The following is a 16,950-nucleotide window of genomic DNA, read 5'->3' as shown; positions in this document are numbered from 1 at the left end:
AGGTCATGTAGACAACATACGTTCATTAAAAACGTCTATTAAGCGTAGAGTTCAAAATATAGAGAAAGTCTATAGAATACGAATAGAGATATTGAGAACAAGCTTGGCATAACATGGACCACAGAGTATAACAAAGTTGGGAGAAGCCTCGTGACCTGACTTGCTTGTAATGAAGTAGTAGATAGGGTTGAACAAAACATAATCAAGAAGTAATCTTTCATACAGTCATTAAGCATGTCTAGAAGTGCACAAATTAAAGGCCATAGAGACGTAGAGAAGAAAAGGTAATATAAAGCTTATAGAAAACCTATCGACGATTGTGGAGAAGTATGTTTTTGCTTGTTTCTGGCTTTTGATTTCGTCGAGGTGCCATCCACCGTTATTACATCAGAACACGCTTGCTAAACAATAATCCAGTCAAAAATCGCAAAGGCTAGCCGAAGCCAAACAGCCAAGTCGAGCATACCCATAGCGGTAAAGGCTATACAAGAATACCTTAGGCGGCTGTCTTGGAGGGGTAGTCGGTGATCGACTCATGTCGGACAATAGCAGTCTCCTTCTCGACCTGGGCGAGATCGATGTGGGCAACAGCGTCATCACCATCGAAGATACGGGCAATCTCCTCGAGAGTTGGGCCCTTGGTCTCAATGTAGAAGTACCAGACGAAAATAAGCTCACAGAAATCCCAGAGAGTGTAAAAGAGCATAAAGTTCCAGTGGTTGGGGAAGTTGTTCCAGGCAAGCTTGTTGGTCTGGTTTCCAATGGCGAGGATGGCCTGGACGGTGATGTTCATGATCATCATACCCTTGGCACGGAGATGGAAGGGAAGGACCTCAAGGGCGTAGGCGACGAGGAGACCAGAGAAACCAATGTCGTAGAAGATACCGAAGATCCAGACAGCGGCGATCTGAGCATAGCCAGCGCCTTTGTTAGAGTATGCAACTCCACCATCAGGGGCATCCTTAGTGGGGGGAGTAGCGTATTCTGAGTTCTCGTAGACGCCACCAGTGATGGTCCAGAGGAAGAAACCAAATACCATACCAGAGATGGCAGTAAGGAAGAGGGGGCGACGTCCGACCTTGTCGACGGTAAAGGCAGCACCAATGGAGATGGCTAGATCAAGAATTGTCTTGCCAGCAGAGAGCTATATGGGAAAGGCTAGTCAGTAAAGTAATGGGTGAGTGCCTAGATGGATACACTTACAGCAAGCTTCTGGTTCTGTTCCTTGATACCAGCACCTTCGTAGATGATGTCCATGTAGTTGGAGAAAATAGCGTTGCCAGAGTATTGAGAGATGATACCAAGAGAAATAATAATGGCGAGGCGCCATCTGTTACCTCGGGTCTTGAGGAAATCGATGTAGCGAGTAGACTTGGTAGAGCTGTCGGCTGAGATGGTTTCCTTGATCTCTCGGTACTGGAACTGAACTGTGGCGTTATTCTCGTCACCGCCAGCATGATGTTTGGCCAAAACGGCGAGAGCCTCCTCGGGTCTGTCCTTGTTGATGAGGAATCGAGGCGACTCAGGGACCCACCAGATACCGCAAAGCTGGATGATGGAAGGGACAGCCTGGATGAAAGTGATGGATCGCCATGACCAGTCACTGTTGATGGATGCAGTGCCCCAACCAACGACGGAAACGACTGTAGTGGATAAGCGATTGCTATAGATGTTGGAGAATGAACTGTTACTTACTCAGAGAACCCAAATTCCAGAGACAGTTGTAAACGGCAGTGAGGGGGCCACGGTGCTGGGGATGGCAAATCTCGGTGAGAAGCATAGGGGATGACATCTGAGCCAGAGAGTTGCCGAAACCAAGGATGAATCGACCACCCATGTACACTAGACCCTGTTCAATATCGAGTTAAGATAAATGCAAGTATGTTGAGACTTACTGCCGTAGCCATTGCAGAAAGCAGAGATGAATGCACCAACAATCATGATGACACAGCCAGTCATGATAGTGGGCTTTCGGCCCCAGTTATCGGCGAGGTAGGGGACAATAAAGAAAGAGATAATGGAACCAATGTTGTACATGTTGATGAGGATACCAAGCTTGCTTTCGTTCGTGTGCTCAGGGAAGTACTCCTTCCACCTATCCATCTGCTGGGAAGTGTTGACCATCATACCATCATATCCAGTGGTAGCCGAGGCAATCAGCAGGAAGACAATGAGAAAGTAGAGATTGCGAAGATGAGGTTCCTTATACCAGGTAACCCTTTCGAATCTGGGAGCTTCAGCTTGGGCAACATCGAGAGGGACCCGATCGGTATGGACAGGGGCCTTGGAGCCGATAGGCTGCATGAACTTTGGCAGAGCCATTGCGAGGTGGATACAACCGATCAACGATGTGAATGAGTTGAGTCTGTATTGGTCCAATGAATGAAGTAGTGATTCGTCTCGTGAGGAGAGATGAATGAGTGAAGAGCAGGAAACCTAGGGTTACCTGGGATTGCACTGCTACTTATAAGGGCGATGGCTGAAGTAGGTCGCAGTAGTAACTACCCTGATTGACCCTAGATTAATCGAGAGCTCCTCATTTTGGATCACAAGAAACCGAGAACCCATGGTCAATCATTTGTGCATGGGTGTTAAGTGTGCACCAACACAGCGAGGTGGATCCTTGAGCCGGACGGAGATGGTGTTGGTAGGATCACCCGCGACGGAAAGACGGCTAAACAACTTAAACTACCTCGTTTAGGTCTTGAGTGGGATATTAAATGCTACCCACCGAAACCTGGGGTAACCTGACACGAGGAGGCAAAAGTGCACGGTGGGTAGTAGGTAGGTTCGGTAGATCATGCTCAGTTAGTGAATCGTAGTCCGGGGCAGCCAACCCAAGATGGAGTAATTGGGTGACTTGCACTGCACCACCAGAGGGCCGGGACAGAAATCCTGAGCCTTTGTCCAATGATAATAGATCCATTGCTTCCCCAGAAATATCCAATACAACTGTCAGCAATTCCGACCCCAATTATGACTAGAATTCAAATGCTGGGCCGCAGGCTGTCCAATATCGTCCTGCATGTGCCGCTCGTCTGGAACAGCGCATCTCCAGTATAACTGGCGAGATGGTCTGATTTGTAGGGAATAGGACACAAAAGATAGTGTCGTATGAAATTTCCAACGTCTCAAGAACCGTTACTTCGGAAGGCGTAGTCAGGCCCTTGACAAAGGCGATCGATGTGGGAACCGATGAGGTTGGACCCGCTCGACGACTTAGACATGAATTTTTAGCGTAAGCCACCCACGATGTTGCTTCATTTTGCTTATTTGGACGACGTGGATAGTATACGTAAAACTATCAGTTGTTGTAGTCGTGTTAAGAGCTAAGAACTCCAAACACTGGCAACCGATGAGTGGTATTGGTCCTCAGGACTATGCTGAGGCTGCGCTGCACTGTACCCAAATCAGTCAGAATACCCCTGATATTCAATCTAATCAACAAGACACAGGTCTAGATTAATTGATGTTACCTTGAACCCATGGCCAATATGTGTTGATAATCCCTGTAGTCTAGTGCAACCGGAAAAATAGGATTGATATTATCCGCCAAGCAGGGTTGACATCAACCAGCCCTTCTCCTCAAAACGTGGAGGCTTCTGGGGGCTAGACCGGGGAAAGGACCTGGGGTAAACGAATCCCGGAGCGAAAACACCAAAAGAGCATGTCTGCATGTGTCTACTGGCTTGAGTCGGTTTCACCCTTCACCCTCCATGGTCCGATCTGCCAGGGAAGTTTCAGGGATTGCCCAATAAGATCCCATCACAGTTACCTCTGAGAGGAAGAGGCGTACAGTAGATGGGTAGGATTGTGTTTAGCACGAGGGGACTAACAACGCCTCTTTCCGGATATCAGGGCCGGCAGAGGGAATCACGCGGCTCTCGCTTGACATGATCAATTTCGCACAACGGCTTAGGCTGCGAATGAACCGATATTCGCTATTGTCGGTAGTCGCCGGCTGTTGATGCGGTCCAAGAAACCCAGTGTCTTGGTAAATCTGGAGAAAATGCCCAGAGTAATTGAGGGAATCAATCAGATCCCGGCTGTGTTCTACAACGGGGAAGCGAAGGCTCTTGGTACTTGGCAGACCCATAGGATCTTCAGTTACCAGGTCAGAACAAGATTTTCGGTTATCGACAGAATGGGCTGAGAGAAAATTGGGCTCCATATTGATGGATCCGAACAACAGCAGATGCATTGCGCCATAAGCGGATAAAGCAGCGGGCATGGTATGGGATGGTTTGTTGGTTGGGACCTCGACTAACAAGAGAGATGTTAAATTGAATAAGAATAGAACTCCCTTGGGAATGGCGCACGGTTGCGCGGGATGGCTGCCGAGAAAATAGTTACCGTGGTCGGCGATTATTTGCTGACAATGTCTCTGACTTGTCACCGCCTGGCGCCATCTGCACATTTTGAATGCATCTCATACGGCTAGACCGAGCTAGGTAGTACAGCCGTTGCAACATTAATCTAAAAGGTTAAATGAAAGGTGCACACCATCATCGAGACACTATGCGATATACCCGAGAGGAGAGTTAGAAGAAGGATGGATTCAGAAGACAGCCTTGTAGGAATGCAAGTTCATGATGGGAAATAGCCTAAAAAGAAAAGAAGAGAGCGAGCTGAAGAACAAACTGCCCATCTAGGCAGTAGGAGACAGGTGAGCTCCATAGAATAGAGTAGAGAATAGAGTCGAGGTGACTAGAGAAGGAACCACCCTCCACTCCCGTGGATCCTTCCTACAGAACCTAAAGACCCCGCCTTCATTGCCACGAGGCAAGAGACACCTGCGTTAGCCTATCTCCGCAGCTTTGAGCTCCTGCACCCTTCAGAAAGCAGCTCAAGACACCATCTTTTGACTCCTTCAGTCGTCTCGTCGGTTGCGGCCGGGCGACTTCACGCTTTTACAATGACCGGCCAGTATACTTGTTGGTTAGGGAATCCAGACAAATAATATCAATTTAGCCTGCTGCTGTCTGCCCGTCAAATCAATTTCCGGATATTGAGATTCCGGGGTAATGGATGTGACTCGTATCTATTATGGGTGTCTATGTTTGATTCGTCCCTTGATTCGCTGTGATGAGCAATACTTTTACAAACTTGAGGCAGTGATGTTTTGATATACGGCTTTCATTAACGGCAGTTAACTCCAAATAACCGGCCAAAGTGAAATCACCGAGCTCTCTTGAGAGGCCTCACCTAACAATAGTGAACTAACTAGGTATGTGATTGACATGAACTTTCCGTCGGTTCATCCGCTTCCAAACTCCAGAGCAACCATCGACTCGACGATCAATACTTTTCCCTTCCGTAACAGATAACGCAAATATAACACAATAAACAAAAGCAATCGCGACATCGAACCCTTTCCCAAATAAAAAAAAAACATCTCCCGAATAAAGGTCGGGACAACTGACAACAGCAGTAAGCTTGACAAATTCTCCACCAAATCCTGTCAACAGAAGCATTCAAACTTCCTCGACTGGAAGAGCACCGCTCATAAGGGGGACATCAACCATGTGGTCGTCAAGATCCTCTTCCGACATTGTGCTGCTTCCAGCTCCGCGTTCCAACTCCTCAATACTGTCCAGGGCCCTGACGAACTTCTCACGTTCTCCCCTGAGCGCCCCTCGTTTGGCCGCCGTGTTTGGGTCCTCCTCCATAAGCCTCTCGTAGATACTTTGGGAGTCAGCCCCACAAAGACCTAGTTTTCGGTCGAGATGGTAGGGGAGTTGTCGTTGTATGTGCGGTATCATGCCATTCGTGACATGTAACGCTATCGCATCCGCGAACCTCAACGCTGCAAGCCGGTAGTACCCTCTAACGTAAGCAACAACCTCCAGCTCCCGCTCGAATGAATCCGGCCCAAGCTTGGTCATCTCGTTTTCACGTCGCTTTTCATCGAGCACCCGCTTCTCCTCTGTTAGGCTATCCCAGGGGACAGGTGGGCGGCCATCTCCATATCCCGCGGCCTGCATGCGCATCTGGTGGCGATATCTCGTCAGCAAGATTTGCTCATCCTTCTGGTATCTGCGGAAAGCTTCCTGGTTGACAGTGAACAAGCCATATGTTTCAAGGCGGTACACAACGTCGAGCGCCCCAATAGTCTCGCGGCGGCGTTCTTCGAGATAGTCTGCCAAGATCTTTTGGCACTCCTGATAAATCAGTCGTTTGTTTAGTCGAGCGAAAGAAGCCGCCAGGGCTTTCTCAAGCATATCGTACAGCAGGCTCATAACGTGCTCGAGAAACGCTTTCATTGGCCCTGACCAAGGCTCGATTGCTTCACGACACATGTCGTTGTACACCTCCTCTGTGATAATATCTGGAACACCAGCTCTAGTCTTGGCCTTGATCTCATCTCGCACTTGGCGAAGTGTTCTGAACCCTCTCCCAACGTTACTGAAAGGTGTAAACGGGTGTGGGAACCCTTGCCGGCGTGGGGCCGGGGAGGCAGAGCTCACACTGGCTCTGCTATCCTCGGGCTTCAGTGACGGACGAGATGGGGTGCCCGCGGGAATTTGGTCCATACGCATACGTTTTGAAGGCGTGATCGGAGGGGCCATCGCGCGTCGTTTGCTAGGCGTATTTGGATTTGTAACTGTGACCACCGATCCTGTATCTGACTCGTCGTCAGAAATATCGACGACCGGGACGTCACTGTTATCTTTGAGTGTAAACTTTGGTTTCATTTCCAGAAGACAGTCGCGAAAATTTTCAGGCAGCGGCACGAAGTGCTTCGAGAATTCGGAAGGCTTCAACTGCGATCGGGCTAATTCGCCAAACTCCATCACGCTGGTCTGGACTTCCAACTCGACATTGGAAGGCAACTCTGGCAGCCTACTAAGGTGTTCGACAATGTTATTCAGGTGCTGTCTGAGCGTTTGTTTGATTCGAGGTAGACTTGCGATATGTTAGCGTATTGTTTGACAGATATGTAGTTGCTCAAACACACCTCTTTGCAAATTCTTGACCGAGCTTTTCGGACAAGAATACTTTTAACTTCTCAACTCCACAGCGATCAGAGAAGTCGTGGAAAGTGGCAGGCCATCGCTCCATGGAATGTTCGACAAAAACAAGCTCCTCCCACTGTTTGAGTTCGTCTAGGTCTTTCCCTTGAGGTCGGGAAGTTATGAAGTAGCCTAAGCCAGTTATATGAGCCTGCCCTCTCATGATGGCAAGCCACTGTTCATGGTTGCCACCCTCTGGAATTAGGTCGGCCTTTGTTAAAACACCAATTGTCCGGTTGAGGGCGCCCAGTCTGCGAACTAAACCAAAGGTCGACGAGTTTTCGGCGTCGCTATTCATAGGCATAGAACACATGATGATGGCAGATGGGTGCAGGATGTATTCCTTGGACAGGTTCCTCACAACACTGACCAAATAGTCGTCACTCGCGTCGGCAGGGTTCTGGAAAATTCCTGGCATGTCGTAGAAGGACAGGTCCGGGAGTTCAGGTCCCTTGATCTCAAGAGCAACAATATTGGGCGAGAACTTGGCCGCAACAGTTTCAGAAGCCGTTTCGATGGGAGTGTTGACAGCGATAGAGCCAGAACCTGGAACGAATAGCTCAGGACTCTTGTCGTCATTCAGGATGGCAATCTGAGCCCAACGAAGAACATCCTCGATCTCGCCATGATCGACCATGGTCTTGAACTCATGGATGGTAGTCACCTGTTTGCGCCAGGGGAAGAAGGGATCATTGTTTGTCACGTCGCTTTCAGAGATCCGACCACTATGCGGGGGCTGATAAGAATATTCCTTGCGTAGCCATACCCGACAAGATGGATCATGACTTCGTGAGACTCGAATGTGAAGGGGGCAGCGTGTGCAGGTACCCTCGCTTCGTGGAAGTTCTAGGTTGGCAAGACCTGACATGAGACTGGATTTGCCAGCAGACTGGTCGCCAACGAGCACGAGTTCAGGGAGTGGAACATCGTGAGATACCCCCAGCTGTTGGAGTTCGCCCAAAGTATCATTGCATGCCTTTAATTTCTTCCCAATATCCTGGAAAGAAGTTTGAAAGAAGCTTCCATCTGCCGGAATGCTGGTTGGGCTCTCAGCCGCAGCGTTAGGTCGCATCCTCAGTTCTCTCAAGAGAGGCTCTGGCTCAGTGGTGCGTTCACTTGGAGTCGCTTTGGGAGTATGGTCAGTATATACGAATTGTGGGTGGAGTTGAAGTACTTACGGGCATCCGATCTACCATGCCTGTAAAAGGCCTGGTCAGGAGGAATGTGGGTGGTACTACCACCATAGCTGGACGCAGCTGAAGGAGCAGGAGGCGCGCCAAAGTTGGAAGCTACTGATTCTGGGTAAGAGGTATTGGCAGAAGAATCGGGATCTGGTTTGATAAAGTGGTTGTTGCTCCGAGGTCCTCGGCGCCTCGTTGGATGATGCATTGTGTTGGAGGAGTGATTGTGGTTGGTGCGAGAAGACATTAATGCAGTGATAGGCAGCTGTCGCACAATATAATAATTTACAGCGCTGTATAAACAAACATACGAAAAAAAAGTGAAGTGAAATGGACAAATGAATGAATGAGTGAGTGGATGCTCGCTTCTTAGGGGAATGAATAGGTCTGTCTGTAGATGTGTTTGCTTTAAAGTTGGTTAATAGTGATGGGTTGGGTTCCTAGAAATGAGTGAATTGAAATAGATATTATGAAGAAAAATGATATGTAGTCAACATGAAATGAGAGATGAAGTTGAAGATTTGGGACAGATGAGAAGTGGTATCATAATATGACAATACAAAGACAAAGACTGAAAAGAAGTTAGATTGAGGATACTCCAGATCTGTTGCAATGCTGCGCGACGATTGGCGGGGACGTGCTTGCTTCTTTCAACTGACGCTACCGTTGCTCTGGGGCAACACGCTGTTTCGATAACGGCTGATAGAGCATGCGGGGTTGAATCAGTATTTTTAGGTGTAGGTATATTTCTATTAACGTCAAAATAATATGGGAGTATCTAGGCATAAGTAGGAGCCTGTCAAGCGTATTTTTAGTAAAATTTGACCGTGTCTTAGCTGTTATTGTCGCATGTGTTCTTGTCTGTCCTAACAGCATTTAATGATGAGTGGAGTTATTGACATGCCACTGTAGAAAATAGGAGGTCGGGCTGCACCTCAGGCAACACTCTGTTGCAATTCCCCTGAACGTCACTTGAGATGTCTCCATAATGTGGTTGACACTGACCAATCAATCGCTTCGCTTCTTGCTCTATCTTGACTGCATGTCAACGTTAGGTGACGTGCCCTGGAACAACGCCTGGGACCTGGATTTAGTGGGGTTAGATCTAACTGTGGACTCAACCTTCTTCAACAGATCCCAATGTTACTTATAAACGAGAAAGTCAGTACGTGTATACTTGGACGAACGCCTGAATGGATTGCTTGTCAGTCATTTCTCTGCTAGGGCCCGGACCTTGTTGTAAGCGGCTTTGATCTTGGAAACATGGAGCTGCTTTGGTTGGGAAAACAGTGTAACTAGACTACCTACTAAATTATATTCTCGTTTAGTCTCGTCATCAACGCAGCGAGTAAATATCCCTTTCACGAAACCTTGTAAAACAAAACCGACAACAAGCATCATGGTCATTGCCAAATATCTATTGTACACTTTCATCGGTAAATCAGACTAAAAGATAAGCTCTACCTAAAGTCCATCTCACCTTGTAAGTTTCATGGGGTGGGGGCATTAAAAAGGTGGTTGAATGTATCAATGTGACAGCAGTTAGTGAGAAAAGATAAATTATTAACTCTGTAGGAAAGACTAACGAAAACCATGCAATGAACCAGATTAATAATTTGAATATATTAAACGCCATCTATCTCGAATAACCAGCAGATAGAACATCATGGAAGCAGCTATGAGGTTGTATTAAGGTCGTGGCAATATGTCTTAGTATAGACCATAGGGTCTACCCGTCAATCGGCTGACGCTATCTAAGCCAAGATGGCTATTCGGCTTAAGAACCGACCCAATAACATGGAAAGGGCGACTTGAAATACAAATAAAAAAGTGGCAAGCTTTGACAGCCAATGTCTATTTGTTCATCTTAATCCCGAAGTAAGACTTACCAAACTCCGAAGGATTCCCTCGTAGCCCAGGCATAATCGAACCCTGCAAACAACATCTTCAGCCGTTGCAATGGGGCATCTTAGTGCTTACGGCCCCCAGATAATCGCCTGTTTAGTCATGACCATCAACTTGCATATCTGCCTTGCCTTGACTTTATAGTGGAATGGCAACCGTATTTAATGATTGAATTTCCGCTTCATCTTGACCCCGCCTGGCTGAGCCGATAGTCAAATACATCAGCTCCATCGCTCAACGCAAACCATCACGATGGCTTCGCAAACTCCCAAGACACCATCATCTGGCGTCTCAGAGAACACTCACAGAACTTCACACCCCGCGATCTCTGGACGTCAAATCGGTGTTGCCACTATCCCTTATGATCGCCCAGTGGCCCTCATGACCTCAGGTGCTCCGCTGCTGAATCCGCGTAGTTGCGTTACCTGTCGCCGGCGTCGAGTCCGGTGTGACAAAACGATGCCATGTAGTAACTGTCGTCGGGCTCAGAGCGATTGTATGTACCCTGCGCCAGGCCGCGCACCAAGGCAAATGCAGATACAGACGCAGGCACACATGCAAACACGTCCTGCGCCAGCTTCAGGACATAGTGAACGTGAGGCGGATCTCATGGAACGCCTGCGAAAGCTCGAGGGGCTCGTCTACGAAATGAGTGGTCAAGGTGCTGCGAGCGAAAACGACTTGCAAGTGAGCACAAAAGAGTTGCCAAAGACTCAAGATAATGCCACTGGCGGACAGAGCATTGTCGAAGCGGCCCAAGAAAAAGTTGAGAAAGACACCCACAACCTCTGTTTCTCACAGGTCAACAAGCAGCTCGGCCGCCTAGTGCTTCATGATGGAGATTCAACACCCAGATACGTCCACAGTGGCTTCTTTGTCAAACTCAACGATGAGGTACTCATCTGCTTTCCCATTTTTTGACATCAGCTAACATTAGCAGCTTTCCGAGATTCGTAATGAAATGGAGATACTGAGTTCCCAAGACGAGGAAAATGAATTTGAAGACGATACAACTCCTGAACAGTCGCCTCCTCAAAACCCCGGTCAAGTCGATCATCACAGCTTTATCTTTGGCTACAACTCCTCTGACGCTGATCTCAGGGGTCTTCATCCACTCCCGGCCCAGGGCTCTTTCCTGTGGCAAATCTTTCTCGAGAATATTGAGCCTCTCGTCAAGGTCCTACACATTCCCACTATGAGCAAGCTCATGGCGCAAGTCAGACGCGGAGAGCATGATCTACGTCCTGGTGACGAGGCACTCGTTTTCACCATATATTATGCGGCTGTAGTTTCTTCAGAGAAGCAAGAAGTAAGCTTACATTTTGCATGGCACGACCTCTTCTGACATATTCTAGATCGAAACCAATCTTGGCGGCTCTCAAGCTCACTTCATCTCTCAATTCCGCTTTGCACTTGAACAAGCCTTGGCTAAATCCAACCTTCTCAACACTACTGACATGGCCGTGTTGCAAGCATTTGTCATCTACCTAACCGTAGTCAAGTGTCATGATGACAGCAAATTCTGCTGGACACTTACAAGCCTGTGCGTGCGAATGGCTCAAGCTCTCGGTCTCTACCGTGACGGTCAACAGTTGGGCCTTCCTCCATTCGAGGTCGAGATGCGTCGTCGTCTCTGGTGGGCAATCGTCTCTCTTGATATCCGCTCAGCCGAGGAAATGGGCTCTGATCTTATCATAAGCGACAAGACTTATGACACTCAGCTCCCTTCCAATATTAATGACACTGACATTGACCCGTCTTTCACCGAGATGCCTATTCCACGCCAAGGTCGTACGGACTCGTCTATATGCCTAACACGATATGAGACGACTGCTTTGACCCGTGGATTGTTCGCAGCTGTCGCTCACATGCAGCCTGTAGATCCTAAGAACGTCGAAAAGAGCCTCGAAGAGCGTGAGCGAATGCTTGTTGAAGTCTACGAGCGTATGGAAGACAAGTTTATCAAGAATACTATCAGGGAAGATGATCCCGTTTTCTGGGTCGCTTCTCTTATTTCGAGGATCATGATGGCCAAGGTCGGACTGCTCGTTTACCAACCCGTTCTATTTCCAGGAACGGGTCCCGAGGCATCTCACGAGGTTCGTAGTCGGCTGTGGCAGTCATGTATCGAAATCGTCGAGTATACTCATATTCTTAATGTCGATCCGGCTTGTCGACAGTGGCGTTGGTTGTTCCTGACCTACCGGCAATGGCACGCCATTGCATATATGCTTCTCGAACTCGCCAAACGACCGTGGGGAATTAACTCCGAGCGTGCATGGGAAGCCGCGCAGATCTTAGAATACGATCACCCGATCGACGGCGCAAGTCACTCCGATCATACGGCTGTATGGATGCCCATCAAGAGGCTCTTCACCAGAGCCAAACGCCATCGCGAAGCAGAACTTGTGCGCCTACGCGCCGATCCCGAGGCTGCCAGGCAACTTGATCGAGAGGATAAGCTCAAACCTGTGCTTGAACGCATTAGTCCTGCTCCTGGGATGGAGACACGCCTGTCAGAGTTGAGACTGCGTTGGAGAAAAGCTTTCCGATTGGGGGCCTTTTCCGACGATGCTGAATATCAGAACATTCTGCCGCGCCCAGAGGAAACTTCTACGTCTAATGGCCCTGTAAATTCCGTACCTCCAAACTTGCAGCAACCACAAACAGATCCTACGCAATTGATCAATCCGCTCAACTTTGACCCCATTGCGTGGCAGCAGTTACAAGCCGGAAACCCTGGAATAGAGATATACTTCGAAGGAGGCAACTCAGATTCACAGAATATGGGTGGTCTGTATCCTAGTGGAAACAGCTTAGGGAGCATGTCAAGTATTGCTTCACCCGCTGTATCTGGAGTGGCTTCTACGCATCGAGCCGATAATGACCATCAGACAAGTGGGGGCCATCTTTCACCTTGGCCTGGCTCAGATGTCTTTCATCATACACAAGATCCAGGTTCTTTGGGAGATATGGACAACATTTTCCAAACCAACAATCTACCATCTGCCGGTCTTGACTTGAACATGGATCCTGGCGAGATTGATGACATCGATTGGAAGAACTGGGACGAGGCGCTCAGGAGTCTTAGTAGGCCGGCTATGGGGCAACCAGGAGCCGCTGGGCAAGGAAGCTGGGGAGGGATGTGAGATTTGGTCAAGTCAATTTGGACTATTAAACAACATAATGATATATGAAACTTGGTAATAGAAGAGGTCTCCGCCTGGTATGGAGAATTTATCTCGGCATGAGAGATTATGGAGAACCGACAAGGTCTTTATCTCAATTCATACAATCAACTGTACATCACCATGAACTTGCGTATACAGAACTGTATCTTCCAGAAGGCTTACAGAGAACCCACCATACACATTTATTCAGCATTTCCCACAAACTTCATGCTCTGTACTCCAACATCACAATGCATCATTAGACAGCATAGCGACAGCAGGACTCCGTGGACAAACTATGTGTCTCTGCCCAGATATCTTAAGATAATTGCTCTTTTCACTACCACCTGCTATATAGTGATTACCGTACCGATTGGCTTTCGTACGATTGTTTTTGAAACATGTCTTTATATAACTTGTTTTGAAAGCCCTCAGACATCGAAGCAAGCCTCCAAGCTCGCATTCAAAGTGCTAAATAAGCCCCGTTGGCTCAGTGGTAAAGCGTATCACTAGTAATGATAAGATCACTGGTTCGATTCCAGTACGGGGCAAGTAACTTATTATTTTGTCCTTTTTGCTGATTTTTGACGCTGGTTTTGATAAGATGTCTTACCTGGTTACACGAGCTCGTGACTCGGCCTTTGAAGGGATGTTGATTGGAGGTGTTGTGTTCGATGCGACGTTGTAGGTCTCCCCGCTCTTCTCTTTGAAACAATTATCTCTCAGCCTTCATCATCTAAACAGCTGTAAGAAAATGACACTTCAGACTCCCACAATCGCGGAAGTACGAGCATCCTCTGAGGTGCTTAGCACCCCTGGTGCGTCGGCTACTGTTGTGAAAGTTGGCGAACACTTCGCAGTCAAGTTCGGTCGCACCGTCACTCTTCAAGAAGCTGAGAACCTCCGATTCATGTCAGCAGACAGCAAAGTTCCCGTACCCAAATTCTACAAAACAATGGCTGAACCAGAGACTGGAATCAACTTCATCGTCATGGAGTACATCGATTCCAAGACCCTGGCAGAGCAGTGGCCGTCCCTTGAAGCTTCCGAGAAGCTAGAGATTGCCGACCAACTTCGTGTCATTCTGCAGGACTTGCGCAGCCTTGAGCCACCCTCTTATCTGGGTTCTCTCAACCGAAAGCCCCTCCAAGATAGAATCTTCTTGACTCCAGAACAGAACGCAGCCACGTCCGGTCCTTTTGATACCGAGGATGACCTCAACGAAGGTATACTCAAGCGGCTATCAGAGAATGAGTCCCAGGAACATGTCGCATTCCTGCGGAAACTCATGATCGAGACATTGCATGATCACCAAGTCAGATTCACTCATGGGGATCTGCAAGCCAAGAATATTCTTGTCAAAAAGATTGAGTTGGGTGAATCCAAAAGGTTTGAGATCAAACTTATAGACTGGAAGATCTCAGGTTGGTATCCGGAGTATTGGGAATTTTGCAACTCTACGATTGCTAGTCGATTTCGATCGGAATGGCTAGAGATGGCACAGAACATCATGCAGGTTTACGTACCGGAGTACCTGATGCTTCAGATAATCCGCAGCCATCTGCTCCATTGAACGTTACGCTACTGGCAGTCCAGGTAGCTTACAATAGGTTGGAACTTGGAACTTTCTTTAAACAGTTAAGAGGACGGTCATTTCTAATGGACAGGCTAGTCCATACTGGGTTTATATTAGCAGGTGTGTTTTACAATGTAAGTGCATTAAGCATGAAGATATCTTGTGATAGTTTGTAACGTGCGTAGGTACACCCCAATAAAGAGATATTCTTAAAAAGGATTAAACTGTTCAATTCAATTACTACCAAGACTGATAGAACAGTAGGCACTCAAATGTAGTATCACGGAACTGTAGCAAATTTCAAATGATAGTTCAGTAGTACGAGCAGGACAAGCAGCAATACGACAATCATCACGAATGGAAAACAACAGTGATCTATATAGAATGGAAGTTTTTCATCAATTTCCATCAATTTCCATCAATTCATGTTGCAACGTCAGAGGCTAATTCGGACATAAAATCAAAGATGCATGTATGTCTGCCCACTCGTTGCCGATCAACATTTTGTTCCTTCGATCGAGTATCACCACAGCTCAATGCTTAAATATTGGCACCATTGTGATCTACTTTGTAGCCGACTTCATGCCTGTAGACTCGCCAGAGGCATCAAAGGCCGCGGGTTTGCCTCCTCTGTAGAACCAGAAGAAAGTGGCACCGATGAGGACAGCGCCAGCGCCGAGAAGCTTGTTGCTGGAAAGAACAAAACATCAGTATATTAACCTCCCTTTTGGGTTTCGTTTTCATGCTCACTGGTCACGACTCTGCTGTGGTGGCTTCGATTGGTAAGGTTCGGTATCGCGGAGGATGCTCGAGGTGCGGAGGCTTCGCTGAGCCGCGGGGAGAGGTCGAAAGGCGACGGTGGAGCGGACGACACGCGAAACGAGGGGAGACATTGTGACAATCAGAACTACTTTGGTTTGATTGAAATAGTAGTAGCTTTATTTGTCTGGTTGAACCCGGAGCTCTGATGATGAGGAGCTGGAAAGAAGGATGAACGGAGCTAAATATCAAGAAGAACAACTCCACTCTACCCGAAGCTCTTGAGGAAAGAGAAAGAGGGGATGGTCTGAGAATGCACTTTGCGGGGGTACTTGCCCCGTCATTGATTCCAATGTGAGACCTCCATGGCGAAGATGCAGATTCTCTCTCAGGTCACATTGTGGTATTTAGAGAAAGGTTGTAAGCAGCCACAGTACCGCAAAGGGACTTGGGCAGTACTTTCTCCTCCCCCGGATTTTCCCCAGACGGAAATCCAGGGTTGTAGCGGCTGTGCCGTGCCCCTGATCTGGCCCGGGCTTGGGCGTCTTTTTCTTTTGGTTGGATAAACATGTCTCGACTTTGAGGTAAAGTGCGGAGATGCAGACACAGAATCGGCTGATGAGTGTTGCATTGGTTGACTAACTACATGCATCTTTTTGTTGATTCATTCACCGCTTTATCCATCACAGCCATGCAATACAGTGGCGAATGGCTTTGGTCTGATCATGATATCTACCATTGCGATATTCGAAGTTGGTTCAATTCTATATAGAGAAGTCGAGAATGGATCCATCTCTTGTCGATGAATCCACTCTCTAGCAGGGGTCTATTGTTCGGCAGCTAACGATTGATGTTCCTATACTAATCTCGACCCCACTCGTGGAAGATCTCAAGATGAAGTTCACGATGCGAAAATAGCATAATTAAAAACGTATTCTACATGTTTGTGATAACTTCAATGCATTGAACATCGATCATTTGGTATTTCCAGGATATCTCGACGGTCCATACAATTTACCATCTCTAGATGTTTAGATGCGAAGTCTGGTTCTACCTGTCCACCAAAAACACGAACATCTTGGCAATCTACAATCACGAAAGACTCTGTTGTTCTTACTGGATACGATAGTTTTTCCTCTTTACCATTCGCCTCCAACTATGAACAATATTTTCTAACGTCAATACGTTTGTATATCTTGTCTTCACTATCAGTAGATGTGTTCAAGTTGCCTGCCTATTGTATCCCTCCCTTAAGACGTTTTCGACAGTTTTGACTTCAAGGCCGTGACCCGACGTGTGACCCAGAATCTCTAACAGGTTCTTCTCGCTGTTTGAGACACCTCCGA

The 16,950-nt window shown here is 47.6% G+C and overlaps 7 protein-coding genes and 1 non-coding gene across 8 annotated transcripts; 3 read left to right on the top strand and 5 right to left on the bottom strand.

The window, feature by feature from the left end:
- Positions 1-162: 162 nt before the first annotated feature.
- FGSG_05352 (uncharacterized protein) lies at positions 163-2,394 on the bottom strand. Its single transcript, XM_011325572.1, has 4 exons — positions 1,896-2,394; positions 1,696-1,842; positions 1,204-1,643; positions 163-1,144 (listed from the first exon to the last, which is right to left on the bottom strand). Exons 1-4 carry the CDS (start codon positions 2,320-2,322, stop codon positions 497-499), a joined length of 1,662 nt encoding a protein of 553 aa, XP_011323874.1. The 5' UTR covers positions 2,323-2,394; the 3' UTR covers positions 163-496.
- A 180-nt stretch (positions 2,395-2,574) lies between these two features.
- On the bottom strand, positions 2,575-2,926 carry FGSG_12719 (uncharacterized protein; the record flags this gene model as incomplete). The annotated part of the gene is made up of 2 exons (XM_011325571.1): positions 2,575-2,688; positions 2,732-2,926. 2 exons carry the CDS (start codon positions 2,924-2,926, stop codon positions 2,575-2,577), a joined length of 309 nt encoding a protein of 102 aa, XP_011323873.1.
- Positions 2,927-3,817: 891 nt separating this feature from the next.
- Positions 3,818-4,417, bottom strand: FGSG_12718 (uncharacterized protein; the record flags this gene model as incomplete). The annotated part of the gene is made up of 1 exon (XM_011325570.1): positions 3,818-4,417. One exon carries the CDS (start codon positions 4,415-4,417, stop codon positions 3,818-3,820), a length of 600 nt encoding a protein of 199 aa, XP_011323872.1.
- A 1,057-nt stretch (positions 4,418-5,474) lies between these two features.
- Positions 5,475-8,402, bottom strand: FGSG_05351 (uncharacterized protein; the record flags this gene model as incomplete). The annotated part of the gene is made up of 4 exons (XM_011325569.1): positions 5,475-6,843; positions 6,959-7,677; positions 7,780-8,138; positions 8,192-8,402. 4 exons carry the CDS (start codon positions 8,400-8,402, stop codon positions 5,475-5,477), a joined length of 2,658 nt encoding a protein of 885 aa, XP_011323871.1.
- Positions 8,403-10,351: 1,949 nt separating this feature from the next.
- On the top strand, positions 10,352-13,248 carry FGSG_05350 (uncharacterized protein; the record flags this gene model as incomplete). Its single annotated transcript, XM_011325568.1, has 4 exons — positions 10,352-10,595; positions 10,677-10,993; positions 11,124-11,408; positions 11,455-13,248. 4 exons carry the CDS (start codon positions 10,352-10,354, stop codon positions 13,246-13,248), a joined length of 2,640 nt encoding a protein of 879 aa, XP_011323870.1.
- A 500-nt stretch (positions 13,249-13,748) lies between these two features.
- FGSG_20637 lies at positions 13,749-13,820 on the top strand. The gene has a single exon. It is a non-coding gene; the product is annotated as a tRNA-Thr (tRNA).
- Positions 13,821-13,873: 53 nt separating this feature from the next.
- Positions 13,874-15,109, top strand: FGSG_05349 (uncharacterized protein; the record flags this gene model as incomplete). Its single annotated transcript, XM_011325567.1, has 5 exons — positions 13,874-13,953; positions 14,014-14,693; positions 14,908-14,979; positions 15,015-15,026; positions 15,102-15,109. The coding sequence occupies 5 exons, from the start codon at positions 13,874-13,876 to the stop codon at positions 15,107-15,109; spliced, it is 852 nt and encodes a 283-aa protein (XP_011323869.1).
- Positions 15,110-15,220: 111 nt separating this feature from the next.
- Positions 15,221-15,878, bottom strand: FGSG_05348 (uncharacterized protein). Its single transcript, XM_011325566.1, has 2 exons — positions 15,596-15,878; positions 15,221-15,535 (listed from the first exon to the last, which is right to left on the bottom strand). The coding sequence occupies exons 1-2, from the start codon at positions 15,736-15,738 to the stop codon at positions 15,409-15,411; spliced, it is 270 nt and encodes an 89-aa protein (XP_011323868.1). The 5' UTR covers positions 15,739-15,878; the 3' UTR covers positions 15,221-15,408.
- Between the last annotated feature and the right edge of the window lie 1,072 nt (positions 15,879-16,950).

The sequence above is a fragment of the Fusarium graminearum genome, chromosome 3, assembly GCF_000240135.3.
Source record: "Fusarium graminearum PH-1 chromosome 3, whole genome shotgun sequence".
NCBI classification, from domain to species: Eukaryota; Fungi; Ascomycota; class Sordariomycetes; order Hypocreales; family Nectriaceae; genus Fusarium; species Fusarium graminearum.
This window is presented reverse-complemented; position numbering and strand designations above follow the sequence as displayed.